The sequence below is a fragment of the Ranitomeya variabilis genome, chromosome 5, assembly GCF_051348905.1.
Source record: "Ranitomeya variabilis isolate aRanVar5 chromosome 5, aRanVar5.hap1, whole genome shotgun sequence".
In the NCBI taxonomy this organism is placed as follows: domain Eukaryota; kingdom Metazoa; phylum Chordata; class Amphibia; order Anura; family Dendrobatidae; genus Ranitomeya; species Ranitomeya variabilis.
The window spans coordinates 136,094,433-136,114,374 of NC_135236.1; the positions used below are offsets into that span (position 1 = coordinate 136,094,433).

A 19,942-nucleotide genomic window follows, 5' to 3' on the forward strand; every position below is an offset into this window, starting at 1 on the left:
CCATATGTTGGGGTAAACCCCTGATTGGGCGCACGGGAGAGCTTGGAAGGGAAGGAGCACTGTTTTACTTTTTCAACGCAGAATTGGCTGGAATTGAAATCAGACGCCATGTCGCGTTTGGAGAGCCCCTGATGTGCCTAAACAGTGGAAACCCCCCAATTATAACTGAAACCCTAATCCAAACACACCCCTAACCCTAATCCCAACGGTAACCCTAACCACACCTCTAACCCAGACACACCCCTAATCCCAACCCTATTCCCAACCGTAAATGTAATCCAAACCCTAACTTTAGCCCCAACCCTAAATGTAGCCCCAACCCTAGCCCCAACCCTAGCCCCAACCTTAGCCCTAACCCTAACCCTAGCCCTAACCCTAGCCCTAACCCTAATGGGAAAATGGAAATAAATACATTTTTTAATTTTTTTTAATTTTTCCCTAACTAAGCGGATGATGAAGGGGGGTTTGATTTACTTTTATAGCGGGGTTTTTAGCGGATTTTTATGATTGACGCTTTTTATTGCAAAAAATATTTTTTGCGTTACCACATTTTGAGAGCTATAATTTTTCCATATTTGAGTCCACAGAGTCATGTGAGGTCTTGTTTTTTCGGGACGAGTTGACGTTTTCATTGGTAACATGTTCGGGCACGGGAGATTTTTTGATCGCTTTTTATTCCGATTTTTGTGAGGCAGAATGACCAAAAACCAGCTATTCATGAATTTCTTTTGGGGGAGGCGTTTATACCGTTCCGCGTTTGGTAAAATTGATAAAGCAGTTTTATTCTTCGGGTCAGTACGATTACAGCGATACCTCATTTATATCATTTTTTTATGTCTTGGCGCTTTTATACGATAAAAGCTATTTTATAGAAAACATAATTATTTTGGCATCGCTTTATTCTGAGGACTATAACTTTTTTTATTTTTTCGCTGATGATGGTGTATGGCGGCTCGTTTTTTGCATGACAAGATGACGTTTTCATCGGTACCTTGGTTATTTATATCCGTCTTTTTGATCGCATGTTATTCCACTTTTTGTTTGGCGGTATGAGAATAAAGCGTTGTTTTTTGCCTCGTTTTTTTTTTTTTTTTTTACGGTGTTCACTGAAGGGGTTAACTGGTGATATAGTTTTATAGGTGGGGTCATTACGGACATGGCGATACTAAATATGTGTACTTTTATTATTTGATTTTTTTTTTATTTAGATAAAGAAATGTATTTATGGGAATATTTTTTTATTATTATTTATTTATTTAGGAATTTATTTATTTTATTTTTTTTTACACATGTGGACATTTTTTTAAAAACTTTTTTACTTTGTCCCAGGGGGGGACATCACGGATCGCTGATCTGACAGTTTGCACAGCACTCTGTCAGATCACCGATCTGACTAGAGCACTGCAGGCTTACCAGCGCCTGCACTGACCAGGCACTCGGTAAGCCACCTCCCTCCCTGCAGGACCCGGATGCCGCGGCCATCTTGAATCCGGGACCTGCAGCGAGGAAGGAGGTAGGAGACCCTCGGAGCAATACGATCACATCGCGTTGCTGTGGGGGTCTCAGGGAAGCACGCAGGGAGCCCCCTCCCTGCGCGATGCTTCCCTGTACCGCCGGCACACCGCGATCATGTTTGATCGCGGTGTGCCGGGGGTTAATGTGCCGGGGGCGGTCCATGACCGCTCCTGGCACATAGTGCCGGATGTCAGCTGCGATAGGCAGCTGACACCCGGCCGCAATCGGCCGCGCTCCCCCTGTGAGCGCGGCCGATCGTGCCGGACGTACTATTCCGTCCTTGGGAATTAGGGCCCACCCCACATGGACGGAATAGTACGTCCAATGGCAGAAAGGGGTTAATGTTTTATAAAAATTGTTTTTTTTTTGCAACAGCTATTTCAGTTTCATATATCTAATAACTGTTGGACACAGTAATGTTTCTGCCTTGAAATGAGGTTTATTGCACTAACAGAAAATGTGCAATCTGCATTCAAACAAAATTTGACAGGTGCATAAGTATGGGCACCCTTATCATTTTCTTGTTTTAAATACTCCTACCTACTTTTTACTGACTTACTAAAGCACTTTTTTTTGGTTTTGTAACCTCATTGAGCTTTGAACTTCATAGTCAGCTGTATGCTACTTAAAGTGGCCACTTGCAAGTTGTTCTCCTGTTTGAATCTCCTCTGAAGAGTGGCATCATGGGCTCCTCAAAACAACTGTCAAATGATCTGAAAACAAAGATTATTCAACATAGTTGTTCAGGGGAAGGATACAAAAAGCTGTCTCAGAGATTTAACCTGTCAATTTCCACTGTGAGGAACATAGTAAGGCAGAAACATTACTGTGTCCAACAGTTATTAGATATATGAAACTGAAATAGCTGTTGCAAAAAAAAAACATTTTTTATAAAACATTAAGCTTAAGATTAATAGGGGTGCCCAAACTTTTTCATATAACTGTATGAAATTATCATTTTGTTCAGCTTCATTTGACCTACATGTCCATCTAGACGGCTTAGGAGGTTTGATTCTACTGACAGATTCCCTTTAAAGAAGCACTTTCATCAAAATTTGTATCCTCTTAATATATTGCAATCATGTTTTATAGCACTGTGTACTTACAATTGCTAATTTTGCTCTACTGCCCAGCAAATTCTTTTATCTTGCATTAAATCTATGACATGTTGTGATTAAGAACTGACTAGCTGAATCTTTCTAAGGTCTATGGAGAAACAGGAGGTCAATTTTCTCTGCACAAGTTTTGAGTCGCAGCAAAATCTATGGCGTGGGGAGACGCGGAGCAGCGGGTCAGGAGTTGGAGGGGAATGATTTCTGCCTGCACAAGACACTTCCTGTTTCTACATAGGGTAGAGGAAAAGAGCAGAATTAGCTGGGTAGAAGGGGAAAAATGAGCATTTGTAAGTGCTATATAATATGATGATTGCAATATATTAAAAGGATAAAAACTTTGATGGGAGTGCTTCTTTAAGTAAACTGTGCCACTGATGAATGACAAAATATGGAGTGCCATAGACCTTACTAAGCTTTTGGAAATAGCAAATGTATAGAGTGAAACCTCCTTAAAAAAAAAAATCCACATTTGCATTAAAAAGTGGTCTTCTATGGGTGTAGTCTTCTTAAAGAAGATGGCCATCCTGCATAACATATGGCGCAACTGAAAATCTTTAATGTACCTGAATTAAGGGGGGTGTTTTTATTTTAGAGAGGTTTCACTGTATATTTTTTCAGATTGCATGGCTGTATTGTCATGCGGGGTGTGTGTGTGTAATATTCATTTTCACTTGTGTATATCTATAACATAAGATGAATGCTCTGTTTAAATTCCGTAGCAGCTATTTAGAAATGTCCTCAGAATTGAGTCTCTAACTGGAATGCCTTTCAAGTCGATTGGTGGCTTTTTCATTGGCCAGAGTGAAGTCAACCGAAACATATAAATAAACATCTAGCCTATAAATGCTTGGATTAGCTTTGCATGACCATAACAGAGATAACCCCTAGGATATTTCAGCCATTGCTAAAGATTCATGAGTGTCATTTGATTGGTGCTGGTTTTTGCTGTATGGTGTAAGATTTCCTTCTAGCATGACATGAGGGTGCTCGTGACTGTTTACTACCCAAACTTCATCCCCCACTAACTTAACCCAGAGTTGCCCAATAAATACACTAGACATAAATTGGATTAAATTGCCACAGCAGCCTTTTATTAACAAATAATTCAAACAATTTTTATATTTAAGCAAACACTTGCCACAAGAGGTGGTCCTCGAAGCCCCAGCAATGTAAAACTGCGTCTGTCCAAAATTCCCACCTTGGCCCCAGGTTGAGTCTTACCCCAGCCGCTATGCACCAGCCCGGAGGCATATAATAACCAACCTGGCAAAACCGAAACCCATCAACATGTCCCCTGATTATCCCTTCCACAGGATTATTTATCCCCGTCGATTAAATTCACCCAGAGGGAGTCCAGGACCTCGAAATCACCCCCCCCCCCGCCAGTCCACCATTCCCAAAATCCACCAACTTTGAGGACCTCCCCCCATGCCCAAGCCCTGCTGCAATGACAAAAACTAAAGTGAAAATTGAAACACACCCCATGTTCACTTCAAATTAATAAACTGCCCTAATTAGAAAGAAAACAAAAAAGAAATCCTTCTAACAACCCATGAACTTAGCCTTAACAATAGATGGGAGGGTGGGTGGTAGCATCTCAATTCACAAAGGGGGGACCTAAAATGGTTCCCGCTCTAAGATGGCTGTACCCTATATACTGGCCCCATAAACCCCACCCCTAAACCCCTCCTCTTGCTGAGACCTAATCCCTGAGCCACCCCTCACATATTATTAACCCCCCCAAACTGTCTCCATCCCTGTCAGCTCATCCCATTCCCACTAGATCCTGTCATGTCAGCCTCTCGTTAAGGCCAGGGGCCCCCGTACGGCCTCTCTGGACCCCACAACGCATTTAGAATCTGCAGTTTTATTCTTTATATGTAATGGAAACATTACTCATTTAGAAAATGACAGTTGTATAAAATAAAATATGACCGGTATCAGTAAGTTTAATTTTTGTCTTCGGGTTCTATACAAAACTCTATTATCATGCAGAATTGATTCCCTGGTTAGTTTTGGGGATGTTCTTTCTAGGCTGTGGTGTCTCTATAGTTATTTTACTCTTCGTTTTGTACAAAAAAAATCCGTAAATGTAAGAAAATAAAAAAAAAAGAAATAAAAATTGCAGGCTAAAAATCTGTAAAGGATTGTTTTTACTTCTTGGTCTCCTTAAAGGGCCACTGACACCCCCCTCCAGCCGTTATAAACTAAAAGAGCCACCTTGTGCAGCAGTAATGCTGCAGTCTAACAAGGTGGCTCTTTTAGTTTTTGATTCAGTTATTCCCTCAATAAAGTGTTTTAAAATTTGTACAAAATAACCTGTTCTTAGACCTGGAGGCGATCCGAAGCTTCCTCTGTGAATCTCCCAACGGCCGTCACTCTTCTCTTCTGGGGATGTGGTCGCCGCCCCCTGAGCGCTGTTCTTAAATCCGGCGCCTGCGCTGTGCGTGCCTGCCTGGGGCAGGCGCAGTCTTCATTGTCCGTCATAGGTCAGATGCAGGGTGCCTGACTGCGCCTGTGCGGGCAGTGTGGCCACCCTGTTGCTGAATCCCCGCCCCGCACTGTGTTATTCATTATGCAAAGTGCGGGGCTGGGGTTCCTGGGCATGCGCACTGCGCTGTTCAGACGCTCCCCCAGCTCAGACGCTCCCCCAGCTCCCCCGCCTTCCAGCGTTATTTGCGGCTGCTTCATTCCAAACGCTGGCAAGGAAACCTGTATATTACGGCAATGCTGGAAGGCGGGGGACCGGGGGAGGGTGTGAACAGCGCAGTGCGCATGCCCAGGAACCCCAGCCCCGCACTGTGCATAATGAATAACGGGGCGGGGATTCAGCAACAGGGTGGCCACACTGCCCGCACAGGCGCAGTCAGGCACCCTGCATCTGACCTATGACGGACAATGAAGACTGCGCCTGTCACAGGCAGGCACGCACAGCGCAGGCGCCGGATTTAAGAAGAAACAGCGCGCAGGGGGCGGCGACCACATCCCCAGAAGAGAAGAGTGACGGCCGTTGGGAGATTCACAGAGGAAGCTTCGGACCGCCTCCAGGTCTAAGGACAGGTTATTTTGTACAAATTTTAAAACGCTTTATTGAGGGAATAACTGAATCAAAAACTAAAAGAGCCACCTTGTTAGACTGCAGCATTACTGCTGCACAAGGTGGCTCTTTTAGTTTATAACGGCTGGAGGGGGGTGACAGTGTCCCTTTAAATGCCCCCCCCCATCCCTAATTAATGACTATGCGTGACGCATTGCATATATAGTCTTCACTGCTGACCTCCGTTTTTCTCCTGATGATGGATACATCGATGATGTGGATAGTAATGGCACCTTAAAAGGGTTTTCTTTTTTCCATTTTAGTTTAAACAAATGTTTTATTATTTTCATATAAAACAAACAGTTTACAACAAACAATCCCTCTGCAAGGGGACATTATATATTCAGTATATAATATGCAGATTTTTTGTTATGATACAAAATTATACTGCAAACAAATGAAAGAAATCAAAAGAGAAAAGTGTGGGGGAGGGGCTACATATATCCAGCTAGTTTCAGATGAGAGCAACTCAATATGTACGTGGTGTAAATGATCCTTAATATAATAGAACCAGAGATCCAAAAAGGGCAAACTCAATATAACTTACAGTCTTAGATCTGATTTAGTTATTGATGTCATTCGGCAAGAACCTAAATTATCACAGTGATAAATGTAAAGCTTGATTTAAATTTGGATCTTGTTGGAGTTGTATCTGTCCATACGTCAAAGAAAAGCTTCAGAGTGTCAGTTCTTGTTGCTTCAATTTGTTCATATAATATAGAATTAATATGATTATCTCTGGTCATTTGTATTGAGAGAGCCGTGAATTTCCATTTTTAAACTATGTGAATTCTAGCTGCCTATCATGGGGGTACCACGACAGAGTGGTCTATTCTTTTTCAGGGGTCAGAAGATCACCGCACTTGTCTACTCCCACACCTACACTGGTTGGATCTGCTTTGCTTTCCAGTTAGCTGTGCAGATTTCCCTTGTTTGTTGCAAGGGTTTAACACTCCTGCTTATCTCCTAAAGCTTTCCATCATGAGTTCTCAGCTATTAGGATTTTTCATCTCCGCTCTGGTATAAGTACTCATCTCTTAGCTTGGGTAGGTGTCAGTGATGGCTTGCTATATCTTCGGAGGGGTTTGGAGCTGTGAACGGTGGAAGGAGAAGTCGTTTAGGAGGCGTCTCCAGAGATTGCTGTTTGGAAGTTTGTCTGGTGTCTTCCTTTTCATTGACACCCTTTTGGTTTTCCTCTCTGTGATGAACACGCACGTTGCCACCTCGCCTGACGATACTATTACGTCAGATAGATCACGTAATGCGGTCTTCCCACTTTCGTCAACGTGATGTTCCGCAACCTCTGGGGACACGTAAGGTCAGCTTGGTACAGTTTTACACAGGCTTCCCATGCCCACGTGGGCCCAGGGAGGCACGAGGAGTGAGAGGATGTGGTCCACGCAGTCACTGAAGTGGCATCACACTCCCTCACAACCCTGACAGGCCCCTTTCACAAGCACCATTGAAACAAAGCGCTGCCAGCCTAATAGGACTGCCATCAGATAGAATCCCGTTAAGGGACCGGGATTCTATCGGGCCAGAAACCAGCCATGGTAGCATGGAAAGGCAAACTGAGAAACGGATGTGTGGATCGAGATAAAAGAGCAGCCCAAGTTTAAATGTTATATTTAATCACCTTAAGGGCACACTAAACAATACACTATGTACACAATGGATACACATATACAATGGTTAGATAAGCAAATACAGATAGTGGTAGGACAAAAAATATGAGCAGAATATATGGGTCAGTTACCAGTAGATGAAAGGCCTGGTTTCGGAGGAGGGGCTACCACATGGGAGGCTTGTGGTCCCTTCTGTTCCTTGACTTCTCTCCACATGATATGTTGTCGCAACCTCCCCATAGAAAAAGCAATAGGCCATGCTTTACACAAGCATTTACCCCCTTTGGGTCACTCCCTTCCTACCCTCTGGGTTGTACCTAAATCCCCTCCCCTTTGCTCTAGCAGCTAAAAACTCCACAACCTAAGAGAGTTCATAACTCCTTAATGAACAGTTCTATGGAGGCAGTTTGGGAGCCATCGGATCTGGTCGGGCCCCTGCTAAGCATTAAGAGCAAACACAGATTTGTCTGGTTTCTACTAGCTGTTCTAGAACCTAGGGGTATGGAGATACATAGAAGTGGTCAATACCCAGTCGGGCATACGCCATGTTCTGGGGATCACCTGAAATATACACGATGTACAGCTAAGACGTATAGTATCTCCGTAATTCCTTATGGAATTGTGTTTCTGTAGTGTTGTAGAAGGTGTCTGCAGCTTCAGCAGAACTCTATATGGCAAGCAGGCCTTTGTCCTGCTCTGAGCTGGTCAAGGTGTGAGATCTGTCACTCACAGCCTTTGAGGCTTGTCCCCTCCCTGTTGAGCTAGGTGCCAGCTTTCTCCTTGAGGCTTTAAGAATGTGGGCTTCCTGCTGAGCCCTGTTTCCTGTCACTGCTGGACAAAGCAAGAGGTTTTATAATCCCAGGCCAAATAAGATACAAATGGTTGATATGAAATTATATATCCAAATGTCTTCACACTCTCCCTCCCTTCCTTTCCCTTTTTATATACAATTCCATAGTTTAGGTGCCTGTTGAGTGATTGTTTCTTTTTGTTACCCTTGTCTGTCTCTTATTATAGAGCAGAACTAGCGTTCCTGCTACCCCACGCACTAGCTGGGGCCTTGCTTAGGGCAAGACAGGGGTAGGTACACGGTCACTGAATGGGGTGAAAGAACCCATCTAAGGACGTCAGGGAGCTTAGGGTTGAACAGGGCAAGTTTCAGAGGTTGCTCATCTAAACTTTACCTAGTGCCAGTTCTTCACTTCCCTTCCATTATGCCAGGTGCTGTCTGGCTTCTTGATGGGGCAGGAGACTGCCACCTTATATGTTTCATGTTACGTAATACAACCTCTAAAACATTTATTAATGTATCGCAGCAATGATGCCATTTCACCAGTGACATTGAGCACTTTAACCCCTTTCTGACCTCGGACGGCATAGTACGTCCGAGGTCAGATACCCCGCTTTGATGCAGGGCTCCGGTGGTGAGCCCGCATCAAAGCCGGGACATGTCAGCTGTTTTAAACAGCTGACATGTGCACGCAATAGCGGCCGGTGAAATCGCGATTCACCCGCCACTATTAACTAGTTAAATGCCGCTGTCAAACGCAGACAGCGGCATATAACCGGCGCATCCGGCCAGAAATGATCGCATCGCCGACCCCCGTCACATGATCGGGGGTCAGCGATGCATCAGAATGGTAACCATAGAGGTCCTTGAGACCCTGTGGTTACCACCACCTGTGAGCGCCCCCCTGTGGTCGGTGTTCATAGAAGCCTGCATTTCTGCTGCATAGCAGCGATCTAATGATCGCTGCTATGTAGTAGAGCCGATCGAGTTGTGCCAGCTTCTAGCCTCCCATGGAGGCTATTGAAGCATGGCAAAAGTAAAAAAAAAAAAAAAAAAATATAAAAGCTTAAATCACCCCCCTTTCGCCCCATTCAAAATAAATCAATAAAAAACATCAAACATTACACATATTTGGTATCACCGTGTTCAGAATCGCCCGATCTATCAATAAAAAAAAGGATTAACCTGATCGCTAAATGGCATAGCGAGAAAAAAATTAGAAACGCCAGAATTACGTTTTTTTGGTCGCCGCGACAGTGCATTAAAATGCAATAACGGGCGATCAAAAGAACATATCTGCACCAAAATGGTATCATTAAAAACGCCAGCTCGGCACGCCAAAAATAAGCCCTCATCTGACCCCAGATCATGAAAAATGGAGACGCTACGGGTATCGGAAAAGGGCGCATTTTTTTTTTTTTTAAGCAAAATTTGGAATTTTTTTTTCACCACTTAGATAAAAGAGAACCTAGACATGTTTGGTGTCTATGAACTCGTAATGACTTGGAGAATCATAATGGCAGGTCAGTTTTAGCATTTAGTGAACCTAGTAAAAAAGCCAAACAAAAAACCAGTGTGGGATAGCACTTTTTTTGCAATTTCTCTGCACTTGGAATTTTTTTCCCGTTTTCTAGTACACGAAATGCTAAAACCAATGATGTTGTTCAAAAGTACAACTCGTCCCGCAAAAAATAAGCCCTTACATGGCCATATTGACGGAAAAGTAAAAAAGTTATGGCTCTGGGAAGGAGGGGAGCGAAAAACAAAAAACGGAAAATCCCAAGGTCATGAAGGGGTTAAGTTCCCTTCTTCCATGATCTTGGGTTTTCTATTCTGTGGAGGAGAATTTAAAGATAAAGTCAAGTATAGAAATCATTCCTCTTCTAAGGCTAGTTTCACACCAGTGTTTGGCAGGGCTGCGGATGGCAGCCTTCTTCCTTCGTTAAGCCCCGCCCACTGCTGCTCCTTTTCCTTCAGCTACGCCTACATCTGCATGCATCCTGTACCCTATCTTTAAAATTGGTACGCAGGCCATGCGGATGTATGCAGATGCCTCCACATGCGTCGTTTGCGCTGAACTGCATCGAATGCGACATGTTGCATTTTGTTGCAGTCGGCGCAGCGTCAAAACAATGCTTGCGGAGGCATCCGCATACATCCACATGGCCTGCGTACCCAATGTTAAAGATAGGGTACGCAGGCGCATGCAGACGTAGGTGGAGCTGAAGGAAGAGGTGCAGCAGTGGGCGGGGCTTAACGAAGGAAGAAGGCTGCCATCCACAGCCCTGCCGAACGCTAGTGTGAAACTAGCCTAAACGGGTTGTTTTCCTCTTTCCATTTTTCGTACAAATTCCTCCTTGCCAATGCAGCTTATACACAATCACCAAAGCAGCGATGGATTCAGAGCACGGAATCCAGAGAGGCTGAGTAAAAGCTGATTTCAATATTTTTATGACGACAAAGACTTAATTTGTACAAAAAGTTGAATGGGGAAACTTTTAGTTGAGCTTATTAGCCATATAGACTCAGGGTGACAGGAGTCCCCTATAGAAGATAGAGCATTCAGTTTTTATTTTTGCTCTTTTATGTTTATTACATACATTGATTATCTGTCAGAGGTCAGTATTCTGCGTTTTCATATTATACTCTGAAAAGCTATAGAATTCCAAATTCTATGCTGAGTATTTACATATAAATTCTCCTTAACCTGTGATTAATGGCTAAACTTTATTTTATTTCATCATTCAGGTCTACAATATGTTTCAACACCAAAGCCTCGGAATTAAAGTTGATATTCGTGTCACAAAGCTGGTTTTGCTCCACAGCCGCCCGGTAAGCTTTAAAAGCCAGTACAACCATTTTGTGTATTTGCAATGCCAATCAACCTTTTGCAATTCACATAGACCATTGACGATTTCATAAGTGATGTATGCTCATATTTGGGTCACACTATGCACTCTTCAAGACTGAAATTGCAACTCCAAGAAAGAAAAGTTGAGCAATTATGTAAATGACAGTATCAGTAGCCATGTTAATGATATGTAAATGATGAGGAAACGGAAGCAATATTTTCGAAACCACTTGATTTATTAAGTATCGAGAGTGGGCACCACGTGCAGAAATCCCCACACTTACACACCTTGGCTTCTATCAAAGATCTTATTAATGGTTGTCTGATAAATGATCTGAGGCTCTGAACGCACTTGGGCAAATCGTTGAGATCTGCTGCTGTCCTATGTTTTTGTAATTGCCAACCAACGATGTCTCCCATTCAGCAAATCTGGGACAAGTCTTGAGATGCCGCAGTCCATGGTGTCACATTTAGGCCACGCAGGCTGCTCAAAGTAGCACAAGCAACGTGCGGCTTGGTGTTCTCGTACCTTTTGATGTGTGGCTGTACCCCTGGTTCCACAGTTGATTTTTTTTTTCTGTTTTGCTAGATGTCACATACCAAGTCTAAGGTTTTAAGCAGTGTCTACACAAACCATCAGAAAGCTTTTTCATGACATTGAACTACGAGACAGACGTCCAACTAAGTGTTTGTTTCATTGACCTCATGCCATGTCTCAAAAACTATCATGGTGCAGTGCTAGATGGCAGTGAAGGCTGGAATAGAGGTTTATCCTCTTTTGTCTTGGATGCATTGGAGGCTGTGCTAGATGGAGAGATGTCTGGAGACCGTGTTAGCAATGCCATGAAAAGGCATTAATAAGGAAACGTCACACCGGTCCTACTCCTGGAATTATGGTGTGTGGTGACAGTGTGCTGTAGTGAGACCCTATAGACCAGGGGTCCCCAACCTGTAGCTCGGGAGCCACATGTGGCTAGCGGGCCCATAATGTGTGGCTCACGACTGTCTGCCAGCTTGGTGCATTGGCACCAGGTGTAAATAACTATTAAGAGCAGATCTCTAAATGGTGACTTTTGTGTGTAGCCCTGTACAGAAGAGCAGATCTGAATGGGGGGTGAGAGAGAAACCGTGGAGCATGGCATACTGCCTTTGTGTGATTTCAGTGGAAAAGCTTTGGTTGTCATTTTACCATAATGGGGGCTCTGGGTGTCACTACTGTGAGTGGGGAAGGAGCTGGTTGTGGCTCACGACACTCTCTCAGAGCTGAATGTGGCTCGCGACCCTCTTTCATAGCTAGATGTGGCTCGCAAGCTCAGAAAGGTTTGGGACCTCTGCTATAGACTTCAGTACAGGTACACTAATGGCTCGACACTACATTGATTTGTTCATATAATCAGTAATACGGCCATTTCTTAAAGTATCAGGAGTCCTTTTTGAACACAAGAAATCCAGGCCACATGTTGCTCGTGCTACTGAGCAGCTTATGAGGCCTAAATATGCTTCCATGGCCTTCAACATCTCGGGATTTGTTTCTCACTGAGCACATCTGGAACATCATTGGCCTACAATGGCAAAGGGAGATGCCAGCAGCTGATATTGATGATTTGTGTGTGAAAGTACGTTCATCGAGGCAGAATATTCCTCAGATCAGATAACCATTATCATAAGGCAAAATCAAAGAAATGAGCAGGAACACATGTTGGTATAAGTGCAATGTCTAGGTGCTCATTCACACTATTGTCATTTAAGATAATCTAGAATAACAACAAAATAAGCAAATAACTTAAGTAGTGAGGTTACTGCAGGGTAAGGGTTGTAAGTGAGTATTTCTGTGTGTGACGCTCATAATCGATATGTTTTAAAAATGTAATTTTCGTTTTTTTATCATTTCCACATCATTAATATGTTTATCGATCCTGTGATTTCAATAATTCCATGACTTTTCCTACTTGGTGTAATAATTTCAGTGTTAATGATTTTGTATATATTCTTATACAGAACTAGAGCAGAAACTGAATTTTACATTAAATTTCACCAACAGGAGACACATACATATCCCTATACTCCAGATAGCTGGTCTGATATGATAAATCACTCTGGAACAGACTAGATCCTGTGATTTCCTTTATTTCTTTACTGTTCCTTCCTAATGTTACAATTTTAATGTTGATTAGTTTGCAATTAATGTGTCCGAGAGCATGTTCTGGTGGCAGGATGGTAAAACATTTAATGAATACATCTTTCCATGTTGTAGACAAAGCTGTCTATAGGACATCATGGAGAAAGGTCTTTAGAGAGTTTTTGTCACTGGCAAAATGAAGAGTATGGAGGAGCTAAGTACTTGGGAAACAATTATGTACCAGGAGCCAAGGATGAAGTACCTGTGGATGTAGCAGTGTTCATGACCAGGTACAGAATAAATCCATCTGTTTCCTTATTCTCCTTTGATCAGTTGTTATAGTTTTGTTGCTTCTTTTTAATCCAAAGCAGATTTAGTATTAAAATTTAGAAAATAATTCCTCCTATACAGTATTAAGAATTAATTATACTGTCTCTTATTCCTTCACCAGAACTGACTTTTGTGTCCATAAGGATGAACCATGTGATACTGTAGGTAAGCATGTGATGAAACCTCCTTATTAGCATTGTTTTGGCACTTTTTTGTCTATCTTGAATTGCTTCAGTTTAGTCTTGACAGTTTTTGCTACAGCTTCAGATGTAAGTATGATAACGTGACATCTGTCTCTGTCTCCTCTGTTCTCATTTTGATTGCCACCTACGTCTCGTGGCTCTTGGCTCTGGCCAGTCGGAAGCATTGATGTTAAATACTAGTAAGTTTGTCTTTCTTCCTGCTATCGGCCTTCTGTTGAGCTGCTTGCTATACAAACCCCTGAGTATCCGTTCCATTTGCCAGTTATAGCCAAACCAATTCTGGTATTCACCCCAGAACTTGTGTCTTTAGTGTGATATTCCTGATTTGGACTTCAGCTTGTGACAAATACAATATGTGTTATATTCCAAACACAATGTAAGACTGAGTTCAGAAGAACATATGACAAATTGCTCATTAAACATCACGCATCTGGTCCATGTATGTATTTCCTATATTGACATCCATTTTTTTTACAATCATTATAAAGATTCCACTCTATTTCCTGTGTATTTTTTATAGTGGATCAATGAAAAATGGATGCTGTGTTTTTTTGCTCTGAAGTGCTACTTATTGATATTAAGCATATTGAGTTCACGAGAGAAACTCTACAAATCATACTTGACTAGTGTGTAAATGTTTAAATTGTGCCGTTGACTTACACTGGTCCATGTGCAGTTGATGTACACACAGTCTGCAATGGACCAAAAATATGTTTTTCAACAGAGCTTCATACATGGATTTTTCTCAGCATCATTTAGTAATGGTGTCATTAAAAAGTTGTACCTCCACTTTGTATCTTGGTTATGCTTTATTGTAGAATTTTGTAGAATGATGTAGAATTTGTCGTTCTTTATAAACAATTATGCTCAGCTTTAGGGCTTCTGACCCGAGAGTCAAAGCTTCATATATTTCTATGAGGCTGTCACTCTTGGGTTGGGAGACCCGTTGCCAGTCCGTGCACTAGCAGTCAGTGATCGGATCGATTTGCATGGACGTCTGCATGAGCCCTTAAAAGTAGAAATATAGTTAAAGTCCAAAAATAAACTCAATTTTTCTAAAATTGTTTTTGCACATTTTTGGCTCTGTTCATATCTGTATTAGGCCTCTTTCATACTTCCGTCTTTCTTTTTCCGTCACAATGCGTCGTTTTGTGAAAAAAAATCGCATCCAGCAAATGTTTCTGCTGGATCCGTTTTTTTCTCATAGATTTGTATTACCGACGGATTTTGACGGATCGCCTTCCGTTTCATCCGTCGTGCACTGGATCCGTCGTAAAATTGCTGTCCATCGGGCGGAGACCAAGCACACAGGAACGTTTTTTCTATACGTCGGAAAATCGCTCTGTGACGGATCCTGCGCTGTCCGTCATTGGCTATAATGGAAACCTATGGGCGCAGGATCCGTCGCTAAATGTCAAAAGCAGAAATCCAGCGACTGATGCAGTCTTTTGAAACTGAGCATGCGCGGAAGAATTTCCAGTCAGGGAAATTCTCTCTCGCTCTCTCTTTTGACTATTGATGCTGCCTATGCAGCATCAATAGTAAAAAGATATACCGTATATACTCGAGTATAAGCCGAGATTTTCAGCCCATTTTTTTCGGCTGAAAGTCCCCCTCTCGGCTTATACGCGAGTCATACCCAGGGGTCGGCAGGGGAGGGGGAGCGGGGGCTGTCTAATTATACTCACCTGCTCCTGGCACGGTCCCTGCACGTCTTTTCCCCGGTGCCGGCAGCTTCTTCCTGTACTGAGCGGTCACATGGTACCGCTCATTACAGTAATGAATATGCGGCTCCAACTCCCATAAGGGTGGAGCCGCATATTCATTCCTGTAAAGAGCGATAACAGTGACTTCTCAGTACAGGAAGAAGCAGCAGTGCCGTGGAAGCAGGGACTGCACAGCGCCAGGAGCAGGTGAGTATAACGGTGAGGGGGAGCGCTGCGCGATATTCACCTGTTCCCCGTTCCAGCGCTGCTCCGTCTTCTGCAGTGACGCTCAGGTCAGAGGGCGCGGTGACGTGGTTAGTGCGCGCCCTCTGCCTGAACGTCAGTGCAGAAGACCCTGAAGATGGAGCGGCGCCGGAATGAAGTAAGGTGAATAATGAAAGTGTCGGGGGCCTGAGCGATGGAGAGGTGAGTATGTGATTTTTTTTTTTTTTTTTTAATCACAGCAACCTTACAAATAGGGCAAGTGTCTGTATGGAGCACCTTCTGGGGCCATAACGTTTGTGCAGCACTATAATAGGGCAAGTGTCTGTATAGAGCATCTTATGGGGCCATAACGTTTGTGCAGCACTATAATGGGGCAAGTGTCTGTATAGAGCATCTTATGGGGCCATAACGTTTGTGCAGCACTATATGGGGCAAGTGTCTTTATAGGGCCATAATCAATGTTTTGTGCAGCACTATATGGGGCAAGTGTCTGTATGGGGCCATAATCAACGTTTGTGCAGCACTATATGGGGCAAATATCTTTATGGAGCATCTTATGGGGCCATAATCAACGTTTGTGCTGCATTATATTGGGCAAATGTGTCTATGGAGCATCTTATGGGGCCTTTATGCAGGATTATATGGGGTATATTTTAATATGGAGCATCTTATGGGGCCCATCATAAACTTTATGGATCATTATATGGGGCTCCTGATTCAATATGGATATTCAAAAACACTTAACCTACTGATGTCTCAATTAATTTTACTTTTATTGGTATCTATTTTTAATGTTAAAAATAATAAAAAAAAATAAAAAATCTTGATATTCTCACCTTCCGGCGTCCCTCGCAGCCTTCCCGATGCTCGCAATGCTCCCGTTCCCAGTAATGCCTTGCGAGACAATGACCTGTGATGGCGAGGTCATTCTTGAGTACATGTGGGGGTTGCCTGGTTGATTACATCCCCACATGTAATCAAGCTGGCTAGAAGCTGTAAATCATTCAGCTGCCATTAGGAAAACTAAATCTCCGAGCAGTCATAAATACTCGGAGACCACCCGAGCAACGAGTACACTCGCTCATCACTAATAATTACACTGCTCAAAAAATAAAGGGAACACTTAAACAACAGAATATAACTCCAAGTAAATCAAACTTCTGTCAAATCAAACTGTCCACTTAGGAAGCAACACTGTTTGACAATCAATTTCACATGCTGTTGTGCAAATGGAGTAGACAACAGATGGAAATTATTGGCAATTATCAAGACACACTCAATAAAGGAGTGGTTCTGCAGGTGGGGACCACAGACCACATCTCAGTACCAATGCTTTCTGGCTGATGTTTTGGTCACTTTTGAATGTTGGTTGTGCTTTCACACTCGTGGTAGCATGAGACTCTACAACCCACACAAGTGGCTCAGGTAGTGCAGATCATCCAGGATGGCACATCAATGCGAGCTGTGGCAAGAAGGTTTGCTGTGTCTGTCAGCGTAGTGTCCAGAGGCTGGAGGCGCTACCATGAGACAGGCCAGTACACCAGGAGACATGGAGGGGGCCGTAGGAGGGTAACAACCCAGCAACAGGACCGTTAACTCAGCCTTTGTGCAAGGAGGAACAGGAGGAGCACTTCCAGAGCCCTGCAAAATGACCTCCAGCAGGCCACAAATGTGCATGTGTCTGCACAAACGGTTAGAAACCGACTCCATGAGGATGGTCTGAGTGCCCGACGTCCACAGATGGGGGTTGTGCTCACAGCCCAACACCGTGCAGGACGCTTGGCATTTGCCACAGAACAGTATATTTTAGGTGTCTTTTTAGCACACAAGTGTGAAAGACCACAGTTCTGTGCACACCTAGAAAGTTGGACACCACCGGAACAGACTGCAAATGAACTCCAAAATGTCTCATTATGGTGAGCGGTTCCATCAGGGATCTGAATTGCATTTTTGTGGGATTTACACGGAAATCCCAGCGTAAGTGCTCGGTGTAGAACACATGTCCCAATGTTATACAATTCTGTGATGCATCTGTGGGATCAAAATACTCACTACTAGAGATGGGTGGACCCGTGGATGTTCCGATCCGGCGGCTTCTGCCGGCGGGTGCCCGCGAGTGGGATCCTCACCTGGCCACGGCGCTTGCAATACACGCCTCTCCCCCCCACTCTAACTCTGTGGCGTCTTCCGCTTTCTCTGACTGAGGGCGCGATGACGTCACTAGTGTGCATCCTGTGCCTGAACAGTCATAGAGAGCTGGAAGACACCAACGATGAGGAGTCTGGAGCAGAACAGGCCCACAAAAACCTGGAGCCGGTCCTGACCGCCTGTCAGACAGCCAAGGTTCCCATGCTGTCAAATGACAGTGAGCTCGCAAATCTGATCGGAGGTATAATGTTTACCTTCGGTCACTGGCGTCAACTGATGGGGCTACTACACCCTTCAGCCTGCGCTTTTGCTCTAAATAAATAAATAAATAAAAATAAAAAAAGTGTGGGTTCCTGACAGCTGGGGGCTGCAACCTTAAGCTGTCAGCGTTAGCAAGGTTGGTTACCAAGAATAGAGGGGTTCCCACTCTGTTTTTTTAAATTCTTTAAATAATAAATAAAAATGCGAGGTCTTCCCACTTTTTTTTAACAACCATCCTTGCTAAAGCAGACAGTTGGGGGCTGGTATGCTCAGGCTGGTAAGGGGCGATGGACAATAGGAACCCTCAACATAAAAATAGCAGCTCGCAGCCACCCAGAATAGGCGCATCTATTTGATGTGCCAATTCTGGCGCTTTGCCAGGCTCTTCCCACTTGCCATGTGGTGGCAAGTGGGGTTCATATTTGTGGGGTTGATCTGACCTGTGTATTGTCCGGTGACATCAAGCCCACAACTTGGTAATGGGGAGTCATCTATAAGGCACCTATCCATTCCTAATTCTATCTTATAGTTATATTGTAAATAAACACACCGCCAGAATAAAGTCTTTTAATTGAAAGAAGGACACAGACTACTTTTAATGAATCTAAATTAAACCATACTCGCGTCAATGCCCATTCCATTTAGGCTGGCGAAGGCAATATCCATGGCCCCTTACCAGCCTGAGAATACCAGCCCCCAGCTGTCTGCTTTAGCTTTGTTGGTTGTCAAAAATGAGGGGGACCCCATGCAATTTTTTAATTATTTATCTAACCAATTAAAAAAATTGGAGCAGGGACCCCTCTGTTCTTGATAACCAGCCTTGATGCATCCCCCAGCTGTGAGTTTTGCCTGGCTGGTTATCCAAAATACAGGGGAACCCACGCTGTTTTTCTTTATTATTTATTTACAACGCAGGCACCAGCTCATGAATTCTCCAATCAGCTGCTCCTGCTCTCACTGTTATTTGCGGCAGCACGCATAGGCTGCTGGGTGCAGTCATCCCATCAGCCGACACCAGTGACCGGAGGTAAACTTTTTACCTCCGATCACATCTACGGGCTCAGTGTTATTTGACAGCATGGGAGCCATGGCTCTCTGACTGGTGGTAATGATTTTACCGCCGATCAGAAGCAGTGTTTGCCGCTCTGTCATGCACATAACAGTGCGAGGAACACCCGATGTTCTGGGGACTGAACCGGAACAGTAATACAGACTCACTGGTGAAGTTCCTGTTTGGTGTCCATGCCCGAACAGTAGGTGTTTGGTACGAATGCTGAACTTTACTGTTCGAGTTTGCCCATCTCTACTAACTATTTTTTTCTGCTGATCTGGTGCCTCAGGAGCTGACTCATGGAGCCCACAATCTATTCAAACGGAATCTACGTTCTAAAAACCAAGTGGCACTCCTTCCCACCTGGTCCCTGCCGTGTGCTCAAACAGTAGTGTGTAACGACATATGGGGTACTGTCACATTCAAAAAAAAAAAAAAAAAAAATAACAAATTATGGGGTTCATTTTTTCCTATTGCCCCTTGCCTACATTATAAATTTGGTGCTAGAACAGTATTTTAATAGAAAAAAAAGTATGTTTTTGTCTTCACATCTAAAGGTTATAACCTTTTGTTAATCATCCGTAGGTTCAAAATGCTCAGTACACCAATAGATGAATCCCTTCAGGGGTCTAGTTTCCAAAATGGGGTGACTTTTGTCTCCTAAAAAAACAACACAATGGACTGGAAACAATTGCGACTCTGTGTAGCAGTCAAAACTAGGGGAAATCATTAGATGCAATGCTGCAATTTCAGTGTCGCGTGACACATGTCACTGTGTAACCCTAGCCTAAACAAATTGTGCATCATATTTTACTGTTAATCAGTAACTCATCTCATTTCCTTAAAAGATTTGTCTGACGTTAGGCTACAAATCTGCATTCTCTTTATGTGACTGCAGTCTCATGA

General features: G+C 43.5%; 1 protein-coding gene across 3 annotated transcripts in view; it reads left to right on the forward strand.

Annotated features, from left to right (window-relative positions):
- The window catches only part of ADAMTS17 (ADAM metallopeptidase with thrombospondin type 1 motif 17), a 383,062-nt gene that overhangs the window by 62,283 nt on the left and 300,837 nt on the right, over nucleotides 1–19,942 (forward strand). For all 3 annotated transcript variants that reach the window (XM_077263365.1, XM_077263367.1, XM_077263366.1), the window contains exons 5-7: nucleotides 10,891–10,974; nucleotides 13,248–13,402; nucleotides 13,564–13,607. In XM_077263365.1, coding sequence (XP_077119480.1) covers nucleotides 10,891–10,974; nucleotides 13,248–13,402; nucleotides 13,564–13,607 — 283 coding nt within the window. The remainder of the gene's footprint in view (nucleotides 1–10,890; nucleotides 10,975–13,247; nucleotides 13,403–13,563; nucleotides 13,608–19,942) is intronic.